General features: G+C 50.1%; 1 protein-coding gene across 6 annotated transcripts in view; it reads right to left on the bottom strand.

Annotated features, from left to right (window-relative positions):
• Positions 1 to 729: 729 nt before the first annotated feature.
• Positions 730 to 25,703, bottom strand: part of DAGLA (diacylglycerol lipase alpha) — a 61,892-nt gene continuing 36,918 nt past the window's right edge. For 5 of the 6 annotated variants that reach the window (XM_065066355.1, XM_065066358.1, XM_065066356.1 and 2 more), the window contains 14 exons: positions 23,641 to 23,775; positions 22,941 to 23,018; positions 21,787 to 21,911; positions 20,518 to 20,674; positions 20,116 to 20,199; positions 19,916 to 19,993; positions 16,638 to 16,718; positions 15,191 to 15,333; positions 13,543 to 13,611; positions 12,455 to 12,527; positions 11,462 to 11,658; positions 10,581 to 10,710; positions 10,268 to 10,449; positions 730 to 8,405 (listed from right to left, as the gene is read on the bottom strand). In XM_065066355.1, coding sequence (XP_064922427.1) covers positions 7,478 to 8,405; positions 10,268 to 10,449; positions 10,581 to 10,710; positions 11,462 to 11,658; positions 12,455 to 12,527; positions 13,543 to 13,611; positions 15,191 to 15,333; positions 16,638 to 16,718; positions 19,916 to 19,993; positions 20,116 to 20,199; positions 20,518 to 20,674; positions 21,787 to 21,911; positions 22,941 to 23,018; positions 23,641 to 23,775 — 2,460 coding nt within the window. In that variant the 3' untranslated portion in view covers positions 730 to 7,477. The remainder of the gene's footprint in view (positions 8,406 to 10,267; positions 10,450 to 10,580; positions 10,711 to 11,461; positions 11,659 to 12,454; positions 12,528 to 13,542; positions 13,612 to 15,190; positions 15,334 to 16,637; positions 16,719 to 19,915; positions 19,994 to 20,115; positions 20,200 to 20,517; positions 20,675 to 21,786; positions 21,912 to 22,940; positions 23,019 to 23,640; positions 23,776 to 25,703) is intronic. The other variant, XM_065066361.1, reaches the window with a different exon arrangement.

Below are 25,703 nucleotides of genomic sequence, written 5' to 3'. Positions count from 1 at the left end.
AGGAGCCACCATAAAAACTGCGCCACGCAGCCGTTAATCGGATTATCCTCTGCCAGGCACTCCTGTTCCTGTTTCTCATGGCTGCTCAGAAAGCTCCTTGTTCCTCCGGCTCCCTTTATTTCCCTCCTCTCCCACCCTGCGCAGCCCCAGCTCCTGCTCTCCCCTCCGCACAACGTGGATCACCGGAGCTGTTATTCGCGCCTGGTTTGCGACGCTGCTTTGCAAACCTGCGCAAAGACGCAGGTCGCTCGCTCTGGAAACTCTTCCTCGCCGCTTTCAACTCACCTTGCGATTAATGTTTTCCCACGGGTGAATTTGTTACCCTATTCTTGTTTGCGCTCAGTCCTCCTCTTCCTCACACGCTTCCGAAAGGTCCCTTGTCATTAACTGCGTTTGTCTGCGCTAACAGAACTTCTTTTGTGCGGCACGTTGAATTCAAGCGTAACTCAAAGCGTTGAGTTTTCTTCCTCAACTGCCTTCTCTGCTGAGGAGGTATCGCTAAAGCTGGGATCTCTGCATTTTGGGGCCGAGCTGGCCCAGCTGACCTGAAGGCACAGAGATGTTTTCCCCGCTCCCAAAGCTCCAGAGCCGAGCTGAGCGCTGAATTGTCCCCAGATTGTCCCCGTGTTGCTCGTCCCCCTGCAACGAGAGGAGCCCAGGGCAGCTTCTCCCACCGCTCAGACTCACAGCTCAGGCCAATCACACCTGGGGACAGTCACATACACCAGCCATGCTTCGACATCCAGTTTATACACAGTGCCGTACAATGTACAGAAACTTTTATATACATCTCTCTTTATATAATATGCTATATTAATCTGTAATCTTTCTTTACAGCAATATTAGTTTGGATCTTTCATACATAGGTACAAAAAGTCACGTGAGAATGGCACATGAGGAGTGCTCGAGTGTCCTTGTCGTCTCGGTGCCGGGGCAGCGCGGAGCGTTCCCAGGACGGGCAGTGACCTCTCGGCTGAGCTTGGGGACACGGCACCCTGTGCTGTCACCCCCCCGATTGCATATGCAAGTGCTCTGAGCCCCGTGGGAGGCAGCCAAAGTGGCCCAGAGCTCCCCAGGGCCGTTTCTCCCATAAACACAAAAGGTTTTAGCTATAAAGAGGCAATTGGGGTTAACTCGGAGCCGCCCTACGCCGAGCTGCCCCGGCACGTGATGTGACGCAGGTGACAGAAACAGGCAGAAGGGGTTTCTCCATAGCGGCATCGGTGTCCGTAGACAGAGGGAAATGTGGGAGGTAAGGGAGTTATTTACCATGGAGACCCCACCAGCGAGCTCCTGGCACACAGAGCCCACCCAGCTGGCACAAAATAGCCCCAAAAGATGAGAAAATAAAGAGTTTCCACCAGTTCCTCCTGGTCTCGCTGTCTCTGCTCATTCCCAGCCTGGACACCGGGGCCAAGGGACAGGTGACAGTGCAGGGGGCTCCTTTCCTGCTGCCCCGTGCACGCAGAGAGGCAGAACCCATCCCCGATAACCACAGAATCATCCCTGTGCTGTTAGCCACTACATTTATCGCTAGGACAGGAGCCTGAGGCTGTTCCTGGGCATCACCCCTTCCGTCGCGTGTGGGAAGCTGTCGCCTTCAGGAGCTGCAGGTGATGCCGCTTTGTCACCAGCGGACACACCAATAAAGGAATTAAGACCCAAAAAAATGGTGGTGGTGGCGGTCTAGAAAACACATCGCGCCAACACCGGGCACGTGTCACCGAGCCAGCCTGAGCGGTGGACGTGGCCAGCAGGTACCTCCAGCTCTGAGCCATCGGAACGGCACAAAGCCCCGGTGGAATCCCAGTAAAACCCCAAGCAAAGGCTTGTTCCTGGGCTGCTCTGTTGTTTGGTGGTTTTGCAGAAATAAATAAGGAGTCAGAGAGAGGTTCCCCCATCAGACAGGCTGGGCAGGTGGAGATGAAAAGCCGAGCACAGGATGAGGTGGTGAGCTCAGAGGACTCAAGCAGCAAAAATGCCCGACTCTCTATACAAAGAAGAGAGCTTACCTTTGGGAGACGGCGAGAGAAACCTCTGTAAATCAACACTGTTCAGAATATGTTAAGTCCCTTTTGGCACAAGTTCTTACAAAACCAGAGTCAGATCTTGAAGAGTAGGAAGAGTTTTACTCGTGGATAGACCTGAGAGGGGGTTTTAGCGGTGAGCAGACCTGTCAAGCACCGACCGCGTTCACGTACAGCCAAGGTGAGACGCGGTGCGGAGCCTTCCCGTCCACTGCACACAAACCACCGCAATTGCGGCGTGGCTGGAGGAAAACAGCCGCCTCGGGTCAGGCTTTGCTCTTGGCACTTGGATGTGACCCGAGGCAGAGGGGACAGCGGGGAGACCAGAAAGGGACAGAGACCAGCATCAAGGGCAACCCCAAGCCAAACCCGGGCGCCCCGCGGTCCCTTTCGTACACCCGGAGAAGAGACAACGCGCAGAAGCGGGAAAAGGACGTGGGCAGATGCTCAGTATAAAAGTCTGGACCTCAAGCCAAAGGGAAACAAAGGCACAAGAGGTCTGAACTCAAGAAAAGAAGCAAAAAAGATTAAAAGAAACCATCAGACAGATGATGCTTTTTCGGACTGCAAGCCCTGGGACAAAGCAGGGACCTGCTCTCTCCTCGATTGTTTCGCGTCTCCAGCGCACATGCCGTCAAGCAGCACACGTTCAGGTGATCACCGTGAAGCGTGATGGCTCGTGGGGACACGCTGGGCGTCGATATGGTCGGGACACAGAAAGAGAGGAGCCCAGCAGAACTCGGGCAGCTTGCAGCTCCTTCTGCACCGCAGGCCGGTGTCACGCAGCCGGGGATCCCTGGCCAAAAACGCTCCTCCGCCCTAACGACACAGGGTTCACACGCTAACAGGGTTTATGTCCCACCTCCCAGCTGCAGTTTGTCTGTCCCTGGTTGTCCCCCGAGCCGCAGGGCTGGCAGCAGCGGGACACGCGCTCTGCCCAGCGCCGCTGCCATCAGAGGGAGCTGTGGCACAAAAAATGCCGCTTCTCCCCTCAATCCGGAGCTGAGGTTTGATATTGCACAGGCCTTGAGGAAAACGTGCAACAAGCGTCATTCTGCCAGTGCTTCCGAGCCACATATTCCCTAATTGAGAGCATCGGACTGTGCAAAGCTGCGTCTCCAACCCTCCCCTTTCCTAAAGGAAGAGGCACCAGTACACAGCTCAGCAGGGAAGGAGCCGACATTTCACAGCTAAGAAACAACAACATCCACGTTAAATCTTGGTTTATACAATACACTGAGCTCTCAGGTTCAATGCCTAAATGGGTATTTAACCCATTTCCCTTTTAGGTCCATGTACTTCAGTAACTCCTAACTGATGCTACGGAACTCTAACGAGGGGCACTTAATTAACAATTACCCACTCATCCTATGCTGTTCCAAGTAGAAAAAGGACTGCAGAGATTGTCTATATACTTCCTAAAGTGCAGAGAAACTCTGTGAAAGTCCATTGGCAGCAGCATTATTAAATCATAGGATGGTTTGGGTTGGAAGGGACCTTAAGGATCATCCAGTTCCAACTCCTTTTCCTCCTCCGGTGCTTTTCCTTCCCCTTCCGTGCCCTCGTTCACTGACAGCAACACTTCCTTCCCACCAAAGTCCTGCTGCTATTGCAATCTAAACAACAGTGTCCTAAAAGTATAAAGATAAGAGTTGCAGGATATGTATCTCCACTCAAAACCAGCTTTGACACCTCGGTCCTCCATAGGGAGCAAAATACCTCATACGATTCCTCTAAGAGTTCTTCAAATTGGAGAAACGGTGAACATTGGAAATACTGATCACAGGTAAGGGAAAGCGAGAGAGAGCTGAAGAGCCTTTTAATGATCTCCCTAGAAAACCTCCAGCACCACAGAAGGCGGCAGCTCTCTTCATTCTTAATGTGAATTAAGACGCCACCATCCTGAGATGGAGCGACCAAAAGAGAGGTGAATTAGCTCCTGTTTAGGTGACAGCAACAGGGGGCAAAGAGGTTAGAGTGGCAGCTTTAGGAGAAAATGCATGTTCTGAATGGAAAGGGCAGCTCCCCAGAGAGGGAGAGGGGACAACAGTAAGAGCTGGAGAAGCGTTTGCTTTCTGCTCAGCACTTGTACATCCTCAGCACCGCAGGGTCCTGCGTGTTCTTGGCACTGCTACAACTAAAGCGACGATAAATGCAATGATTATTGTCACAGCAGAGCCTCTGAAACCACAGCCAGCCAACATTAACTACTCAAGGGCGGCCCCGGGAGCTTTCAATGCTTCGGGATCCACATCTCTACCAAAAAGCTCTTCCAGGGGATTTGAAGGATGCGCCACTGAACTGGGTGAACTTGTAGCTTGGGTCCTGGTGTCTGTTATATGAACCGCACTTCCAGCACCGTCTCCATGCGGGAAACATCCCACCGGAACATCAAGGGAACATTATAAAGATTAGAAGGCACAAAGCTCAAAAGGTAGGAAGCAGAAGCCAAGAGGTTCAGAAAGCTGAAGATGCTTCACGTTTCTAAGACCAGCAGCGCGCCAGAGCGGGGCGAGGGCAGCGAGAGCCGGCGGTGCTGCGCATGAAGGAGGCAGCTACGGCCTTCGCCTTATTTCTTTTGAGCTTTCCAGATAGACTCGTGCCGGATGAACCGGGAGATGAGCCGGTCCGAACGCTCTTACAGCCCAGGAGTGCTGAGAATCGAGACACACAGAGACGTTTAAAGCAGAAATGACGCAAAGAACCTGGGTTTGCTTCGTGAGGACTGGGAACAGGTCTGTTTGTCAAGAGAGAACAACAGAAAACAGGAATTACCCTTAACGTGATGCAGTAAGAACTTTAAATAAAAGGGCTTCTTTGCACCTTTACTGCCTTCATCTACAGCAAAAGCCCAGACCAGGAGAATTTGGGTATTTCCAGGCTTTTCGTAAGAAACCAAATAATCACAGGGCACAGAACAGAGCAATAAAGCCGCAGCACGTCAGGCTGTGTCTTCCTGCTGCAGCTGGTTGGGGTGAGGGAACCCCATCCCCAGGACTCGGCTCCCATGGCGCAGAGAGGGAAACAGCCCCAGCACAACGAGCACGTGTCCCAGGACACAGGGACGTTCACCCGGGTCAAAGTGACTTTCTAGTGCAATATCGTGACCCCTTCCACATCGTCACGTCACTACTGAAAGATTTTTTCTAAAGAGGGAGGTAAATCCACCTTGTTCACCTCGAGCCATCTCCCCCATCCTCAGGCAGGGTGCGCAGAAACAGCCGCCTCCTAATTCCTCATCGCCAGGGACAGAGATGATTCTTTCCTTAGTGTTCGTAAAGTGCTTTGCAGATATAAAGCTCTGCCTAAGTGCTAAGTGTTACTACCACCCATCTTCTGCCGAGGATTAGAGGCAGGAACAACCTCCGTTTCGCCACGTGTCGGCAGCGGGAGGAGAGCCAGCCCGCTGGCCCCAGCCTCCCCGCGCTCAGCTCCCCTTTTCCCCTCCAAACCCCGTTTATTGTGCGTATTCTCAGACATCACTTTTGGGTGCGTGCAGCAATTCGGCCTCACCCCCGGGTGCGCAAGAGTGGGTGATGCGATGGCACTGACACAGCGGCTCCAGCCGCGCTCCTCAAGCAGCCGAGCTCTCGGCAAGGGGAACAACGCTGCTCTTTTCTACAAAAAAGGTAGCTTGTTGCTAAGAATAAAAGCATTTTGCTTTTGCAAATTACTCGGAATTCAGAGGGGCTTCTTCCCTCCAATTCAAGACAGGGTAGAAAAGGTCACCTATGGAACCTAAACTGCACGGACAATATTTCGCTGCCCGTTTAACAAAGCCCCTGGAATTTGTAAAGGAGCAGGGGGACGCGATATCCCGCATTAAATTGTCAAGTGGGAGATCAGCGCTTGGACACAAAAATCCAGTTCACAGCATCCTCCCACAAGGGAAATAGGGCAGCAAAGGGGAAGGAGAGCAACAACATCCCTGTGATTATACGGAAATTAAAATAGGAATTTTGTTTCCAGTGAGGGAGGACAGAGCTCCAGTGAGACCGACCGCTAACTCTGCTGAGCTTTGATACGAAGGTGTTGTGTCAATTAAAGGCTTTCTCGAGGTCACAGTATGTTTAAGCTTCTAGCCAGGTAGTTTTTCTCCTGCTCCCGTGGTCGGGAAGCGCCTCCCCAGGGCTCTGAGCGGGCTCCCTCTGCACAGCAGCGCTCAGGTAGTTTTACTAGAGACTTAGTCAAGCTTTGCAATGTTGTGCAATGGAGAGGAGGAGGAGGAGGGTGAGGGACGCACGCAGTGTCCCCCAGACCCCCCCGCCACTTTAAAACCGGGGGACTTGCAAAATCCTACCTGTCCATCCTCTCTCCCCATCAGTCCCCGGAGGGAACAGCACAGGAAGGAGAGAATGAACATGCTTTTTGCTTTGGGAAAACCTCCCTGTTTGCTTAATAAATACCTTCCGAAAAGCTTAGCAGCTCTGTAAACACACAAGAGATTTCAATACTTAGTAAAAAGTTCACGTTTTCCCTGAACGCCCAAGGACAGAGGCTGGCGCTGAGCTGCACTCGGGCACTGTGAGACGCTCCGCAGGGGCCGGGCAAACAACGCTGGGTGTTGAGATGCTGAAACGTTTCAGCTGATCCATCCACGCAGGTCCGAGATGAGAATCCTGCCAGTCCTGCAGGGACGTCACCAGCTCAGAGCGGTCCAGGGAACGGAGAAGCGATGACGGTGACATCCAGAACTCTTCTCTGGCAGAGGAGGGACGTGGCAAAGGGCTTTGGCTCTTCAGAACAGTGTCCTTCCCTCCCAGCAGCAGCTCGGGGGTCACTGAACGCAGAAATACTCTGGGGAAGGAAACACACGTGCTGTGCGCGGCCCGGGGAGGGGAGACTGCATTTGGGGAGAATACAGCCCCAATGGCTTTAAAACAGGAGAGTGGCCTAGAAAAGCAACCCTGGGGAAGTGTGATGAATTGGATCTTGGGCCAGATCTGACATCGATAGTGCAACAGGGCCCAAAGTGTCAATCTGCTCATTTCCAAAACCTCCGACATGGTACCAAGAGGCTGATCTGGCCTGGTCCCCCATTCCTTCTGTCTATCCCATCCTCGAGCTTCAGAGAATCCACCCGTTGGCACCGGCGGATTCCCTGAAGCCGGGTATCTCACTCCCAAACTCAGCAGGTGCCCTGGGGCAAAGAATCTGCCTCTGAAGCCCACGAGACAGGCTGAGGTAGGGAACTCGCATCCACCCTTAGCGACTCAGACCCCCGCGGTTTAGCGGGCTGTGCAAAGCGCCGCCGCCTCTCCCAGCTGCCAGAACGGGACCCGAGCACAATCCATCCTCCACACATCGTGCCGCCACCATGGCGCCCACAAGGGCCATTTTTTCCAGCTGTCTCCTGCGATCCGAACCGCCCGACGACCACCTCTCCAAGTATAATCCCAGCGCTCAGCCCGCAGGATCAGCTCGCAGAGCCGCGCTCCGTTCACCCTGCACTAGAGGGCTGAAATCATGAGGTCGTCCTGCTTGGCAGGGCTGGTTACGTGCCCAGAGGGGGTGGAAGTCCGGATTTTATCCGTGGCCAGGCACTCCTGGCTGCTCACGCCCGTGGGAGTGATGTCCATGAGTTCTCCAGAGGAACTAAGGGGGAAAGAGGGTGAGACGGAGATGCCCGACGAAGGATCTGTTGAGCCTGCAAACAACCTCGGGGGCTTTGGGACTAAGTTGGGTTCGTATTGTGCCCTCAACAGGATCTCCTGATCGCTCACAGATTTGGGCATCTCTGCGAAGTCACTGGAGCTGTCAGACACCATCATGCAATAGATGTCCTGGAAGGAGCTGCTTTTGCTATCCAAATTAAAGAGGCTGTCTATAAACTCCGCAAACTCCAACACCTGGGGGCTGGGAACGTCGGCGAGGCGGCCGTTTTGGAGAGCCAGCTCCTCGCGAGGGGCTAAGGAAGCGCGGTCCCCCTCGCTGCTGGCCCCCTCCTCGCTGCAGCGGCGCTGCGGGGTGGTGCCCCCGCTGTTGAGGACGTTGTCGGGGGCCTGAGTCTCCTGGGAGTGCTTGGAGAGGCTGTCGGCGGCCAGCAGCTCTGTCCGCGAGCTGAGCGAGGGGTTTTCCTCCGGAATAACGGGGTCTATATAAAAACAGTGCGTCTCGTCCTTCTCCATGACAGCGTGCAGGCTGGGGGAGCCCCGGATGCTCCGAAAGCCAGAGGAGCGCCTCGAATCGAAGCTGTAGATGGATTCGTTGTCCGAGAGGCTCTCCATGGTGGCGAGAGGAGCGCGACGGTCCTGCAGCTCCACGGACAGACGTTCCTTTGTGTCCAGGAGCAGCAGCTCCACGGGATCTTTCTGCACGGGAGAAAGTGGCTTTGTCTCGTAAAACCCCTCCAAGCTAATTTCAGAATGGGACTTGCTTCTGAAACGGAGAAAGAGAAAACGTGAGGCTGCATCACTCCCCAAAACAGCTGCAAGGACCAAATCCTGCCCACTGAGGGCACGTGTTGGTGCTTTAACCAGAACCATCCACAACTGCAAGAAACGTCTCATCTCTCCATCCTCCCAGCTGAAAACATTAAGTACAGTTTCTTCTCTCTACGAACACAGGTTCTTCCCTTTTCTCCTGGCTGAAAGTCTTCCCTCTTAGGCACCATTTGCACTTAGAACCAGGGTTCTGCCCCTAGTGAAACACCCTTCACACGCAGATTAACCCCTCTCAGCCAGCACCTCTGCATTAGAGAGGACTGAGGCAAAAAAAAGGACTCACTGGCAGTTAACCTATTTTCCCTTTCAGCTACTGGATTTTAAAATAGGTTAAAAAAGCCATTTAGACAGCTTATGACAGGTAAAGATCTTTTGAAAGACTCCGGTTGCATTAACACTTTAAAGGATGGCGCAGGCACTGCACCAGGCCCACGCAAAGCCCGGGATTAGCTGCAGCCAAAGCGACAGCCCTGAAGACAAGGACTTAAGGAAACAGCTGGGAAAGAGAGCCTGAGCTTGGGAGGGGACTGCTGCACCTGCCAGGACAGGCTTACCAGTTACACTAATATGTGACCTCAGTTTAACTTCAATGAAGTATCAGAGGGAGTAAGCTGGCTCTAACCTTGAATTCAAACAGCCAAGCCAGGACTGTTTGTGCTCCAGCACCTCCCTCGAGCCTCTCCGCCCTCTGCCCCATTCCTTCCCCTCTGCTGTCGCTCACCTCGAGGGAAGCAGCTCCTGGGTACAGACACCACATCTCCTCTCCCTGCTGCTTCACCTACTTCATCTTCTCCGCCTTATTGTCGCCTTCCAAAATGCGGTCGATCCCTGTTTCTGCCATTTCATCCTGGCTGCGACTGTTTCTAAGCTTTCCTTCACTCTCTGACCATTCACCCTCTGTGGCAAGAACTTGACCATTTTCATATTATTTGCTGTCTTATCTTCTGTATTTCCATCTCACTCGTGTCATCCCGGCTGCCCGTCACCCAGCACAGGCCACCTCACCTGTCTCCTCCCACAGACACACGGATTCTTTTGCTGGGTGTCTCTACCTGAATCTCCGCACAAGCGCTTCCTTTGCAGGACAGAATCCTCTCCCGCCTACAACGCTGCCTCCTGTTTCTTCTCACAACTCCCGTTTGCTGTCTCTGTCTACAAACCATCTTCCTTCACTCATCTTTCCCAGTTTTGTCAGCAAATTTGCCTTTTTTAATGCAATTCAGAGACAGAAATCATGTCTTCCAACTCTGAAATAAATCTTTGCCTACATTTTGATATTTATTTTCTTTGCTTTGTACAAGCCTGTGGTCCTGCAGTGCCTCAGATGTTATGTGAAAATCTGCAAGGAGTCTCTGCTGTTGGCTCCTGGCGTTAAATGTTTCTGTTCTGGTAAGTTTATGACTTTCCCTGCCTCTCAGCTTTTGAGAATCGCCATATCAGTGATTTTGGGCACATAAATCACACAGGAAACCAGAAATTTGGCTGTAAGACTGCAAGCTTTGCCTTTACATTTTCAGGGAAAACCCCATTTAGATGGACAAAGAGGAAAGGAAGTTCTCTTCCACACCCTCAACTTGTAGGTTCTCCTGACTTGGCTGCACTCCCCAATTCTTGAGCAACAGAAAGGATTTTTCCCCCCCGTAAGAGATATTAAAGCCAAATAGAAGCCCCACACAGAAGATCCAAGGGCTGCCCTTGGATGTCTCCTTCCCACAAACACTGATCGCAACACCCCAAGAGAAGAAGGACCCACAAAGAGCCAACAATCTTTCAAAGAAAACAACGATCGATCTTTACTTCGTGCTGCTGTTCCTCCTGTCCGCGGTTACGGCTCCGGTTCCAATCTGCACCGCAGGTCCGCTGGGCAAGGGCTGGCTCTGGAAGATCAGCTCCGGGGTGAGATCCACTTCTGTAGGACTCACCATCACTTTGGCTGCAGAAAGTAAAGCTGTTTTCCCCTTGTTGTAATTCTCCAAGACCTGTTTCAAGGCAAGCAGAGGAATACTAGTGCTTTACTAGAGATAGCAGCTTTGCTCTTAGCTCAGATTTGCCTCCGTACCTCATTTTCTTAGGGCAGCGTTTGCCCCTTGAGCCCAATTCTCAGCATTACCTTGTTGAGCCCTTCCATGACCACGTACGGGAGGTGTTCGTGCAGCATCGCCGGCGAGATGATCACCTCGTTAAACGCCTTGTTGTCACCCCAGATCGCAAAGTAAGTGGGATCCTCTTGCTCGCAGCAGCTGGAAGAGCAGTCGGGATCCAAACAGAGGGGAAAACGGGGAGCAGGGGATGAAGAGCAGGCAGTATTTTGGCATGCGAAAGAAAGAAGTGGCAGGTTGTAGAGACAGGAAAAGCAACAGGAGGAAACAGAGGGAGAAGATCATAGAATCAATTTCAGGATCATCGAGTCCAACCATAACCTGACCGTAGCACTAAACCATATTACTATATCACCACACACAGTGCTGCAAAATGTAGAAAGAACTAACGTTGCTACTGAGAATATTCTTCTCAACCTCTTTACATAAATACTAAAAATGCCTTGCTTTTTGCAACTCTTTATCTGCTAATTACCATGGTAATACATGTTGAGCGCAGGTCATTTTAAAACCTGGAGAGCGCACGAGATAAGAGCACTTGAGCTTCTTATTAAGAAGAAATATTCTGCTTTTTAAGGTGCGCCTATGGATTTCAGAGTTTATCAGGGTACTGTTCTGGTACTCACAAAGCTCAGACACAACAGTTCATCCATCTCTCCGCCTTATTATTTAATAAGGCTATAAAAGGGGAAATGAAGCAAGTGCTGAGCCCCACAGTAGCCAGCACAAACGTTATGTGGTTTTGTTTAAAGCGCACACGCTCCTGTCATTGCTCCAACAGCGACAGCACTTTCTATTCCGACAGCACAGGCGCGATCGCTGTCACCATAAGACAAAACCACCTTCCTCGCCGGGTTCCTGCGGCGGGGAGCCTTTCCCCAAAGGGACTCACCAGCACTGCTCGGCGGGGTGGTTGTGCACCACGTGGATGATGCGGCCGGGCGGGTAGAGCGGGGTGCTGGCGGACAGGGCGATGGTCAGGTCGCTGGGGTGCGTCCACAGCCGATTGCTCGTCACCGAATTTTCTTCCGTCTCTTCGGGGAGCTCCGACTTGGGGATGCACTTGGTAGCGCCCACGATGATCCGCCACTGTGTAACACCAGAGGAAAGAGAGGAAGCATTGGAGTATTTGCAGTTATTGATCTACAGCGAGCACTGACTTGTCCACCAACTGGTAACTTAACATCCTCCAGGACAAAAAAGGAGATGGAATCTGACATTTTAATGTACAACAATAAGTGAAAGAATATACAACACAAACAGATAAACATTCTGTTTAGGTCTTTCTTTACGCACTAAAAGAAATTCTAAAATAAACCCCAAATTCGCCAAAAAAACCCGTAAGCCAAAACACAAATCCATAGAATGTTAATAAGAAAAGGAAATGTCAGCTCAGTTTTCTCCCTCTACAGGTCATTTCTATAGTATTTTACCCCTAAAAATCTTCATGTTATGTTTTTTCCATCTCAGTGTAATGGTAAGGAAGCCTGGGCTTGAACAACAGTCTGTGTTTCCTATCTCCAAAGCGTGACCAGACAGCACATCTCCGAGCAGACAGCTCTCGTGCTCTCGGGCCTGTCACCCTTTCTACTGGCCAAAAAAAGCTGCAGTTCTGGAGCACAGACTCCAAAACAGGCTCAGACGAGAAAACCTCCTGCTCGGTTATTTGAGACCTGTGACCACAAACAGGGTGCAGCCCTTTGCCATGACCTCTCCAGCCACCATCCGGCTCCTGCCACTGCTGCTCTCGTTACCTAAACAGTCGTCACCGCGGACACGAGGAGCCCCGGAGGGCTGGAGGAGTCTGCAGGGCTGCTGTGTGACACCAAAGTTTACCATCATTGCTCAGACTCACCTTCAGGTGTCTGCTCAGCTTTACTCTTACCTTTGGTTTGGTGCTTCTTTGAAGAACATCCAGAAGTTGCCGGCGAAATCCCTCCAGCTGCGAGAGACCGATTCTGGAGAGGAAGAAAGCGCATTTACAACAGCTGGGCAGGGACACGGAGAACAGAACAACAAGAAATGATGCTACAAGAACGCAACCATGTCTTGACTCATTTCAGAGATGTGTTGTGGCATCAGCCCGGACCAGTAACCAGGGTTAAGCGGCCACAGGAAACCAGCGTGACAAGAAATAGTATGAAATGTGATGGAATCAGGTCAGTGAACACAGATATGAGAGATCGATGGAGAGATAAGAAGGGAGGTGATACAATCGCAGAAAGAAGTGAGCAAGAAACAAGTATAAAAGGACACAGCGCGTATAAATTTAAAAAGTGGAGCTATATGACACCACTAAACAGATTACGGGATGGACAAGATTTGTCATCCAGGTTACCAAAAGGCAAATTCAATTTCATTTAGCACGTTCCCTCCACCGAATTCGACACGCGTTGTGTTGCATGGACAGAAACGTCACCATTTATCTGGGGTGACACAACAGGGCAGAGGCAAAAGGAAAGCCCAGGTTGTGCGGCTCCTGCTCCAGTGCCCCGTTCAGAACACGTCCCATGGGATGCCGAGAGGTGGGAAATGCCAGGACACCAGAAACGAGGGAGCTGGAGCGGAGATGCGAGATGTGGAACAGGTATTTGGGGACAAACAGCACAAACGAGATGACAGCTCACAGAGTTCAGGGCAGAGCACAGAGAGGTCTGAGATAACACAGGCAAGAAGGATGATGGCAACAACACGTCACATACCACAATGAAGACAGTGACAGAGATGGGACAGTCATATTCACCCTTTTCTTTCACACAGACAGGGTGGGAAATGCCTATAAAAAGGTGTGTGAAACACCAACAGAGGTGTCCAGGTAAAAGATGTAGGTAAGTGGGAAGACAAGTCAGAAGCACACAAGGTAAATGAGGAAACTGGAGACAGATATAATTCAGGTGTTTCTGACAGGAAAATGGTGATTTTGGTTTAGAACAGCAGATGTTCATCAAGAAATTCAGCCACTTCTCAACTTGCCTGGGCACTAGGTCTTTGCCAAGCACCACTGCAGTCACAAACTCTTTTGAATACTCCATGGCATCCTCGCTGCAAGAGAAACAGGACCAAGAAGAAGCAAACAGTGTTTGAGTAGCAGCAAACTGCATTTCATTCCCAGTTTGCCACTGGTATCGGAGAGGTGACCAGACAGTGAATCAGGGTCATAGAAACCACAACCCAAGTTGCTCAAGGCTTTGGGGACTTAGACCCTGCTGAAGAAAAGCCTGATATTCACATCCCATGCCCCAAGCAACATTATTCTGCAATGGCATAGCTCATCAAACAGGGCAGCTCCTTCATCCTTACCTGCATACGGCTCTGAATAGGCTTGGAAAAGGAAATACTCTAACTCAGTGTCTTATAGTTGTTTTCCTATGGTTTGGGAATGGCCAGGACAGCAGAAAGGAAGAAGATACTCCATGTTCCTGAGACAACCAAGGGGGACACTCTCTGCCGCAACCTGAGCACCAAGGTAAGAGGAAATTAAGGCTTCCACTCTATAAACTGGTTCTGGAATCAGCTGCCTTCCCAGAAATAATCCTCGGAATCCGTCACCACAGGCAGATGCCACATTGTTGATCTAGAGATGAGCCCGGGCACGACACAGCCCAACACAGCGTGGCAAGTCAAACTGTGACAGCTGAGGTGACACCGCACAGCACGGCCCGAGCTATCAAGGGATCTCGGGAGTGGAAGCTCTGAGCAGGAAAGCTGTAAAATTCTCATTAAACATCCTACAGATCAACTCCTCTATAGCTGCAGGGATAACTAGCACAACAAGGCACGCCAGTACCAGAGTCGTCAGCAGGATGGTTTAAAACCCTTGGCTGCTCCCGGAACTTGATGCAGTAACTGTCACAAGCAGCTTCTGAGAGCCCATGGCTGCTTCCGAGTGTCCCCACGGTGTCTGTCACAACTAGAAAGACCTTATCTCACCTCACAACAATCGAGCGTGATGTTTTTGTTTGGCTGCCGTGTGAATAACATGACCAGCAGGTCTGTTCCCATTTACAGGGGAGGAACTCACCGAAACTCTTCAGACATCTGAGGCAGCCACCCCAGATTCCCCCTGTAGCCGAGGGAAAGAAACAGGCACCCAAGAACCACAATTCCTCTGACCTCTTTTAAATACCCACTTCAGAATGGCAGAAATCACACCCCAGAAGCGCCAGTTTCTTTGTCAGCTGCAAAAGGAGACTGAACAACTAGATCAACCGATGCAGACATCTCTATCAGGTCAAGGATCGCTCTTGTTGTGCATCCATTCACAGCAGGTAGGGGGAGGACACACCAGCACTGTGCAGACAACAAGGAAACTGCACCCTGGCCACTCAACTTGTATTTTCCACTAGCCAGGGTGAAATTACAGCTATAGCCACAGACAACCAAGTCATAAACCGGAATATTGGGAGAGTGGGCACCTGCCATCACAGCCTAAACTCCAAATTGTTACACAGAGCAGAGGCTGCCAACAACTCAGCTCCTCTAAACTGCCGCTCCATTTTTCTGTGCACCTCTCAGGGCAGAGACTTGTCTGTTAGTGCCCTTGAGAGCATCTCAAACGGGATCTGATCCAGCTACAACCACCCAAATCCTCTCTCAAGCGTCCTCCTGCCCCAACACCTACCTGAGCAGCCCACCTGGGGGAGAGTAGGCAAAGCACTTGAGCGACGGGTACTGCGGCCGCAGGAGGAAGGACAGGATGGCAGCCGTGCCAGCCCCCAGGGAATGACCCACCACAATCAGGCCGTAGTGTTTTGTTCCTCTGCCCTGAAAACAAAACGCAAAGAAATCGATGTTAGGCTGAACGGTGAAGTCCACAAGTCCCTACATCTGTCCCCTCCCCAGCTGTGAGTCTTTCCTAAACACGAGAACTGCAGAGTGCAGCTAACCGGCTCCACCACCAGCACAACTAGGGAGGGTACTGTCGTACCCTTGATTTTGAAACGGCAGCAGAATTCTGATTTACACTGTTTAGTTTAAGTCCCAGCACACCCCTGTCCTGCAACGTTGCTTGTTCTGAAGGGCCCTGAGAATTCTTTCTCCTGGACCCCTCTCCTACATCTCCATCAGTGTTTGACCTACCAGGCCTTCCCTAAACGAACAAAACAGTAGGAAGGAAAAGGAAATGGACACTCGAGCTGTTTGGGTCAGTTAAGATTTGATGAGCCTTTGGCTCCTCCTCAAATCCAGCTGGACCCACTATAAAGCCGGCTTCAAACAGAACAGAATATCACACCTATTATCACACATTGGAGACAACCAAAGCACAGAGCTCCCAACGTCACCACATCTTCCCAGTCAGGCAGCAACTGAGCTCTACAGGACATCAGCAAAAACCCCTCCTGAGTAACAGCTCATTTAACAAGACCAATTCTCCCTTTTTGGGCAGAGAGGAATAAAGCAGCGTATACAGGACTCGGATGCCTCTGTGTCTCTCTCCCTACACCTACCAAACGCTACACGGCAGATGCTTCAGTGCGGCACTCAAGTTTCAGGCAGTTATTTGAGGTTTTTATCCCTCTTTTCTTTCTCCAGTGAGCTCCTGCAACGCCCCCACGGGCGCTGCTCAGGCTGTGGGGCTCTTTGGGCAGGAGAACAGGACAGCTGTTCAGAACTTCCCTTCCCAACCATTACTGACATATCAACTGGGGGAAGATGCTTCCTAACGCCTCCCTTGGGCTCTCCCATCGCTCTCCAGCACGAGACGCACGCACGCAGCCAGCCAGCGCGGCATCCCATCGCCGTCTCCAAAGAGAGTCTCCATAGAGATGGGATTTTAGTTCCTGTTGATTTGGTTTGTAATGTTCCCTGTCCTGCATTGCCACCAAATGGGACTTCCTGCCTTAGCGCTGCCTGAGCAAAACCACAAACATCAGGAGATCTGTAATACTGGCTTCAAAATTAAAACAAAGCCTTGGGGGAATGAGTAACTAGTTGCCTGTCTGGTAATCCAGAGGGGTAGGAACGGAAGGAAGGTTTCAGAAATTAGCACAACAGATTCAGGGATGCGGTTTTACATAAACCCCGTCTTCTGTATAACCTGTGAGGATAAAAAGAAAACTAATACTCACTAAGTCTCGTCCAAAAGCTTGAGAAAGCACCATTTCTTGCTCCAATTTCTTCTTGATGTACTCAGCAGACAGCACCATTCCCTGAGGGGAACACAAACAGAACAGGATGGAAACGGTCGCATATCAGCCCTGATCTAAAGGCCCAGCAGCCCCGAATGCTGCGCAGAGCCCCACGGCGCGGGGCAGCGCTGGGGAACCAATACCGAGCCCCCTCCACGTTTAGGAACAGACTTCATTAGGCACAAGTCTTGGCTCGCTGGTTACCGGAGCCACGCCGGTTGGAAGTAATGACAGTTCTTCCATTAAGATAATACTCAAAGGCCCTATTCCTGGGCTCACGCTGCGAAGTCTAGAGAAAAAACACCACCACAACATAAACCAACCCACTCGTTAACACAAGGTTGTGTATCTGTGCATACACAGATACAGGACATACTGGGACTTGCGGCAGAATGGAAAAAACAACTTTGATTTTCTGCACCCTTAGCTGCGACACTGTGCTCCCCCATTTAAACCCCTGAATAAATACATGGACCAACCTCACAAGTTTACAAGGCAAACAAAGCAAATACCAAAGCACTACCGGAGGGAAAAAGTGGCAGCAGTATCTGGATACAGAGAGTTATTGATGACTGGAGAACGCAGCAACTCTGAAACGGATTCAGCTGTCAAAGAACGTTCATTGCGGATTAAAGGTTTTTATTCACTAGGAGCTGAGACCTGCTGGGAGATGCCAAACAAGCCGATAGTTTGGTTCTGAACGTTCATCCTCTCTGCCAACGGCTGCACCCGGACGGTGTTCCTCCCTCTGTAATAATTACCAGTGCCGTTGATCTGTTAGAAACAAGTGAGTAGAATATGGTGTGTTGTGTAAATCCTCGTGTTTGCCTTTGGTTTAATTCAGCGGTGAGCGAGCCTGAATGGCAAAGGCTAAAAACCAGTGGTGTAGCCCAGGGTAAAGAGAAATCAGCTAATTGGGTGATTACAGACCTCAAATAATAATTGCCACTGCCTGTGTTGGCCAAAAACCAGGGCACATCACCTCCTTTGCTGCTCCCCTACCTGAAAACAGCCTAAGGCCGAAGTGAATGTTATTGAGCGCTGTTTAATCTCAGAGATATAAAGAGAATTCACAGCCATCTCAAAAAGTGAAGAAAAGCGGCGTTTTCAAAGCCGTCGGTATCAAACGCCCCATCAAACCCGATGCGAGCGGTGCAGAGACGGAGCAGAGCGCGGGTGGCTCCCCGGGACATCTGAACGTCACCGCCCTCGGCAAAGAGCAGATGCCGCCTGGTTTATGTCCGTGTTCCGTCGCGTCCAGGAGCCTCCGTTTCCAACGTGGCTAATGGGAAGCGAACGGCAGACTGCTTATATAAAGTTCTAGCATGAATTTAGGATTCTATTTTGGAAAAGCGCGACCTAAATCCGTGGTGATATTGCTAATGGGCTGTTTGTCAGCCTTATAGCGAGAATTTTGATAATTAAAGTATATTCTAATACAGACAATGATTTTAATATTATGGAATGAGACTTCTATCACTGCAAAGTTATATTTAGACTTTGCATTATAACGGACACTGTTTCATAAGTTTCAAAGGAATAAAACTATCTGAGCTTCATTTTCCAGCCTCACAGGTAAATAGCCAAACAAACTGGAGATGTAGGGAAGTGAAATGGAAATAGTCTGTATTTCTTTGCAGTCTGGAGGTAGAGAAAAGAGCTTGAAAGCTGTTGCTCTTACTGATGTACCGAACTGGTGAGAGCTGCTCCCAGGGCTCAGCGGCTTCTTGTCAGCAGGGATGGCTCGAAACCACGAAAACCAGCCCGTGTGGGACACGATCAGCAGGAAAAAGAACCCATATCAAACCATTTGCAGGAAGCTCCTGAACAGCCAAGTCCGCTTCTCCAAATTAAATGTGTTAGCAACACACTTCATTTATTTTTGTATTAAAGTCGACTGCTGGACATTAAAAATGCAGCAAGACAGACTTTTAAAATTCTGTTATCTCTGTTAGTTTCCCTCGGGAATCAACAGTACATTATTGTCTGAAGATTAATATTGGTAATAATTTAAGACAGAGCTATGTTTCTGTATTAGGAACAACCCAAAAAGAAATAATACAAAGGCCAAATAAAAAACTCAATCTAGAACGAAGGGGATGATCTGAGAATGTTTTGTATAAGTCACTGGCATTTGAATATTTTCACACAGATCAAAAGCAAAGGCAGCTGCTGCAAGGATCTATTACTCCTTTTTCTGCACATTAAAGAACAAGTTCCCTTTGTTCCCCTTTCTTTTCCTTTTACCTTTTCTTTGTACAAACTGCTGATCACTCTGGTTGTGCAAAGTCATTTGGAGCTCAATTAATCAGTACAAAAACCAAGGGGTATTATAATTGACAGCAGACATAACGCTTCAGCAGCATTAAAGATTCACACAGCTAAATATCAGTTACCTGACAAAACACCACCTCGTTTATTTATGTTTCCATAGCATATTCTATGTAATCGCTGGGTTAATTTCCTCATGTGGGGGAACACAAAGGAAACACCCATAAGCCAAATAGCAGGTACACAACATTTGTTTTCAAGAAACACCCGATCTGGGAGACCTGGAGACTACAGAGCGCCCCAAACAACACTTTCTGAGGTAAGCACGTCTCCAGCAGACCCAGATCCAGCTCAACGCTGGAGGAAGAGGTTTCCAGTTTGTGTTTTCTCTTGCCCAATCTGGCACCGCATCTTGAGACGCTGCCAAATTCCCCATCAGCTTCAAGCTCAGCATGTGTGGTGTTACTTTGCTGCACGGGGGGCAAAGGTGAGCTCTATAATAAACGGATTTAGCCAGCCCGGCCCTGATCGCTAACACGGACACGCAGCATCCGCCTAATTACCCAGGTAGAAGTCCCGCCAGCGTCCTTGTGCGAGGGTCAGGGACTACCGCGTTGCAACAGAATTTTAAACACATTCTCAGGGCTCAACTGCTAATTCTGAAAAGGTCATTGGAAGAAAAAGTCATTTGAATGACTCCAATAATTTTGTTCTAGGTCTCCACAGATGCTTTTTGCAGTTTGGTGCTCACTAATTCTATGGGTTTTTTAATTACAGACAGTGATTTTAACTGCTACAGTTAAGGATTTTAACATTTCACTGCATCTATGTACCACCCTTCTTGAAAGCATCTCAAGCAATTAACACCGCTTTTCTTTGGGCCTACAGTGAAAACGTCAAAGGGTTTTTGGTTTGGTTTGGGTTTGTTTGCTTTTGCTCGCGCACACCTTGTGTCCCAGCCACGTTCCATGGTGCCCCTCGACTGGCAGGCGCTCCGCATCCCCGGTCAGGTCGGTCAGCGCGTCCTGGAAGAAAAGGAGTCACCACGTTCCAGGGGTGTCAAACAACACAGGAGGGTCAGGAACGTCTCAGAACCTCCTAAAAATCCGCCAGAGCGCCCAAAGGTACGCAAGGACACCGCACTTACTTTTGGAGAGAGAGTTCCTCGGATACTAATGACCACCTTCTTCTTCTCGTGGTCCACAGCCACATAGAAAGGCGTTTCGTAAACCTGGAGAAGATCCACTGCTGTAATAACCAGGTGGGACATTCCTGCTTTATTTATTCTGCTCAGGGAAAAGATGAGGCAGAGCAGGCTGGCAGGTTATGCCTTATGGATAAAACTCTCCTCTCAACGATCCCATTTTTGGCAGGAGCAAATATTTCTGCCCAAGTGGCAGAATTTCTTGGTGGAGAGATAAGTTGGGCAGCGCTAGGGTCAAAAAAAAACCCAAAAAGGGCTTAAGTTTCCTTCTTTGTCCCACCACACAGCACGGAAATCCCTGAGGAGCCTGCCCCAAATCTGAAGGGGGTGGTGGATTCTCCTTACTGCGTCGTGGCAAGACGTGTACACGATGTCCACCGAGGTCATGTTCTCATCCAAGAAGTGGCGCCGGATGGCGATGGCGTTGCAGCCGCAGCAGTTGTCCTCTTCGATGGTGACGCTGGGCGCGTAGCGGGGACGCGAGGGACAGAAACAGCAACATCTGCAGGAGGACAAAACGTGGGTTTGAGGAAAAGAGGAGCACGGAAGAGACTGGGTTTAGAGTGGAGTGCCTATAGATAAGGGAAAGGCAGAACCTGCACGTCACGCCGGCATCAACAGGAGCGATTCCCTTCATTTGTGGGAGCTCCTGCACAAAACAGCACCAACTCGTGTTTCGGCAGCAAAAAGGGGCACTGGGAGCAGATGTAGTTTTCCTTCTGAGCAGCAGAGAGAGCTACAGGACAGCCAGTCCCCCAGGAGCCAGAGCGCGGTGGGGCTGCCATCGCTGCTCAAGCGATGCTGCACTTCACAGCGCGGTCCTACATCACTGCAACACACCGAGCTGCTGGCTTTTACTGCTATTTGTAACAACAACAAAAGAAAACCAGTCTAGAATCATCCTAGAACCAAAACAGATGTGTATATTTTTTTCCTTCTTTCCTTTATGAGACATTTCACAAATAAAAGTACTCAAAAGGAAAGATATTCCTCCTGACGGGTTCAGCAAATAGGTTGCCCGTGTAAGTGCAAAAAAGCGAATGTGCTGACAGCATTAGGGCAGCAGAGAGCAAAGGTTTAAAACAACACAACCCTGAGCTGAACTACAGCATTGTTACCGTGAGGTGAGCATTAAACAGCACGGCAGAAAAACAGACAGAACGCAGCACAAACTCCAACCAAGTCTCGCCGATGCTTTAATAAAGATCCAAATGTCAACTCCCTGCATAGCTGGGTTGGCCAATAAATCTGATTCCTGAGCTCCAAGACGGCTCGTTTGAGTCAGTGTGAAAAGAGTCTCGTGCCAGGCGAGTTCGAACTGCACGGGACCGGCACGATCCTTAGTGCGTCAGAGTGGACGGGGCATTTACAGCCCGGTTTATTTAACAGGGAAGCAGATAAGCAACTGTGAGGAAGAGACTGAGGAGAAAGACTTAGGAGTATGAGTTCCTAACAGACAGAAAAAGCAGGGGAATGGAAAAGAGGAAAAAAGCAGGGAAGGAGAAGAAATAGGGGAGCGATGGAGAGAGCAAACTGATAAAAGAATCACTCTAAATCTGGGAAAAACAGAAGGGAAAAGGGCAGAAGAGGCGGAGTGACAGGACGGGCACTCACGAGCAGGATCTGGCCAGGCGGCAGAGTCCACACGTGGGCTTCCTCATCAGGTAGATGGGCCAGCCGTAGGCGGCCAGCGCAAACAGCATGTAGTAACACACCTCCTTGTACCGCTGCATCTCTTGCTGCAAGAAACAACAGACCCGCTGAAGGCTTCGTTCTCTTTTAGACAGCGAGTTTTCCTACCGTTTCCCTGTCTCCATCATCGTTAGACGCAGGCACCTTTTTTCTGAGCATCAGCCTTCTCTGATTTTCCCAAGAGGAAGGGCCCTACTGGCTGTTAAACTAAGCTAGGAGTTCATTCTACAGGAATCCTCCTGTGTACCAAGCACCTTGCTGCAAAGCAAAGCCTGGTTTTGCCCCACCGTACCCTAGCTAAGGAAAAGACAGACTAGTTTAAGTCCCAAGAAGATAAACTCTCAAAATATACTGCTGCCACATAGTCACAGGCCAGGAGATGCCCAGAGAGGACCATAAATCAGCGCTGTAAGCTCTGCTGCCATCTCTCCCTGCACACATTCAGAAGGTTGAGCACGATTTTAGCATTAAACCCAACGCAAACAGGTTAATCACAGAATGACTTGATGGGAGATGCTGGGATTGGGTCAGTCTTGCCTCTCTCTTGCAGTATTATCATCTAATCAAGGGAGTCTGCCCAATGAAAGGCTGTAAGAGCAGCATCCCAGAAGAAAAGCCAGGCTTAATTTGCACAGAACAGAACGGATTTCAGGCGTTTTCACCCCGAGAACTGCTGACAAGCAGCAGTCCTGGCGAGGAAGGCTCTGTTTCGCTGCAGGCAGCTCCCTGCCCTTATGGAGATGGAGCTCTGCTGGTGGTGCTTCCATCTGGAGCTCAGCACCACGCTCCTGGATGCAGCGCTCAACTTGTACCTGGGGCTGGGGAAACCACCCATCGCCTTCCCGCACCTGAACAGAAACACTGCCACTCCCCACAAAGTGGAGGACGGACAGACATTGCTTTAAAAGCGATCTGAAGACAAAAAGCCTTCAGAGAGCAAGCACTGTTACTATATTCTGTTGTACTAATCTTTGATTATTCTAGAGAGAGGCAGAAAGGAATAAGAGAAGCCACTGAGAAAACAGGTTACATGGGGAAGGACGGCGAGTTCGCAAGATCACAATCCGCTGACTTACCGCGTTTTTCAGATCCAGATACTTGGTGTTCCTGGTCACGGGCATCCCAGACAGAAAAGCTAAAATGTCATTGTTTGCCTGTAAGTCACAAACATACATGAACATTCTTCTCTATGACACCAAGACAAAAACCTACACCTGAGAAAAGTGCTATGTAACCTGGGACAAGATCCTTTCAGCTATCAAATCCAGCTTCCTCAGCCAGTTCTAATTCGGCTGTTATTTCAGCCTAATACAACCACCAATGTATGAACCCACCTCTGGGGAAAACAACACAACATTCTCTACTGGGCTGACAAGATGGAAATCCCAATGTCAGTGAACTCTTGGGAATTTAGGAGTTCTTCCCGAAAATTCCTCCTGCAGCTTTACCCAGATGCTGGAATCTTCTCCACATCACTGTATATGAGCGATTATCTTCTCATTTACCTTCAAGTACCCACCAGGTCCTTCAGGACATGTGTCCATTTGGATAAAGAATTAAACGACCTGCCTAGAAAACACGATGGGTTTTGCATGCTGGACTCGGTGTCACTTGAGCCCTTTGGGTGTCTCGGAAAAAAAGCTGCTAAAGTCACGATTTTTACATTACAGCTCAGTGAGCAGCAACAGCCCATCACAGAACAAAATAAGGTGGGCAGAGTCACGTCATTGTCACGCGGGAGGTAAATCAGAGGCCGAGGGAGACGCCCCCACCCACCTCGTCCAGCACGGCGTTGCGCTTCGCCCGCTGCCGCTGCCGCAGGAGAACCAGCCCCGCGATGATGTCGGACGGGACGATGTCGAGGTCTCGGAAGAACTCAGCGAACAGGTAGGCGATCTCCGAGTAGGCGTCCTGCAAAAACCCAGCGAGAGAAAAGAGTCTGGGTGCGGGGAGCCTCAAAACAGGCCATGGAATGAGAACCAGCGCGGCAGCAACGGCCTCATTTCTGGAGCCTGCTCTCTAAAACATCCATGAGATTCCTTCAGGGAGCACCATATCTGCTCTAATCATATCAATATCTCATATTTATTTTACATGGTCACACTCGGAAGCCTCAGCCGAGACTGAATTTGTACTGTGCTCGGTGCTGATGTGCGGACAAGCAGAGCTCAGCGTCAAAACAGAGCACGCAGACGCGAAGGCACAGAAAGGAAACGTTTTCATCTCTGTATTGTAAATAAGACAGAGGAAGCACAACGAGAACCGAGCAAATCGCAGCCCACAGTCATCTCAGTGGCATCTCCGCTCCTCAAAGCAACTTCATTTGAACAAAGGCTATTCTGGAAATAAACAACACAACAATAACAAATTGCCACAAACCCAAACCCACACTGATTTTGTCCTATTTAACAACCTCTTCAACTCTGGAGCTCTGTCCCGGGATCATTTTGCCCCTGCTTAGCCCAGACCTCAGCATCCCAGGGGCATCACGGAGGAAGCGGCAGCTTTCGGATCCTGCCACTCAGTCTCTGCAGCTGCTCGTTCTCCACCATCACGCTCTTCACTACGTGATTTCAAAGAATTAATCAAACAGGCAGGAGCTACGTGTGGCAGCTCTCAGGACAGGAGGAGCTGACTGAGTCACCAGGCTTTTCCAGGTTTATCTCAGACTACACCCAAGAAACAGCACCTGGAAAGGAAAACTTGGAAAAGGATCTGTCATCAAATGCAGAGTTCCCAGAAGAGAAGAGGACCAGACCCAAAAAAGACATCGCAGGAGGGAGAGAAGCGGCAGTGACCTGAGAGGGTCGAGCGAAGCTCCGAAGCAAAGTGACAAAGAGATTTTGAGAAAACTAAATGTTATTTTTCTTTTTGCTCTGTACTACAAAAAAACCCCAAGAGCTTCAGTGAGAACAGTTTGGGAAGCAAGAGATGCGCTGGACTGTGAGACTGGTCAGACCAGCAAGCTCAAAGATGAGCGTGACCCAGAGCTTGGACCAACACAACCTAAGTGCTGTAGTACCGGCGCTCAGCATTTTGCCTCCTGCCATCACTAAATCTTTCCTACCAAGCTCTGTCACAGCCTTGTCCTCAACTTTTAGCCGCGTTTTCATGGCATCATTTCCTCAGCACCTGCAGCCACGCGGCCGCAGGCTCGTCTGGAGGAAGCCTGAGCCGTGCACCAAGAACGCCTCCAAGAAAGGACGGGATCTCTCCATCTCTCTCCTTTGACAGGCAAGAAAGTAAATCCCTTCGCTCTGAGCAGCCTTGAAAGAAGTGACCTACATTCTTTTATCTCTGACAGACTCCTGGAGTGCAAGATTACTTTCTATCATTTTTCACTCGCCTGCAAAAGCGAGTTAAATCACCATTAAGAACGGGGCTGGAGGTGCCAGCCGTGCGGGTTGCCATGCCAGCTGTGCCTTTGAAGCGCAAATGGACCGGTATTAACCTCTCACACGTTACAACCGCAGTATCCTTGAAGTACTGACCCCATAAATCTTGGCACAGCTCCTAGAAGCGCCCAAGAAGTACAAACAGCCTTGAAGTAAAGTCTGACGAACCCCCACGAACTCAAAGCGACAGCAACACCCCCTTAACCCTCTGACCAAAGGAAAAGGCCGCAATGGAAGTTCGACGTGTATGTTCTGTTCCAAAGGAGGAATTTTTGGTGGAGAACTCAATGTTCTATTGTAGGATTGATGGGTGTGTTCTGCTACAAACCCTGCGGGCTCTGGGTTGGCAGAATCCACGGAGATTCAGCACTTCAGACCCACAAGAAGAGATTCTTGCCCCCATGCCATGTCCACGCTGCAGAACTATTTTCCAGCCTAGAGGAC

This window comes from Columba livia, chromosome 5 (assembly GCF_036013475.1).
Source record: "Columba livia isolate bColLiv1 breed racing homer chromosome 5, bColLiv1.pat.W.v2, whole genome shotgun sequence".
NCBI lineage: Eukaryota > Metazoa > Chordata > Aves > Columbiformes > Columbidae > Columba > Columba livia.
This window is presented reverse-complemented; position numbering and strand designations above follow the sequence as displayed.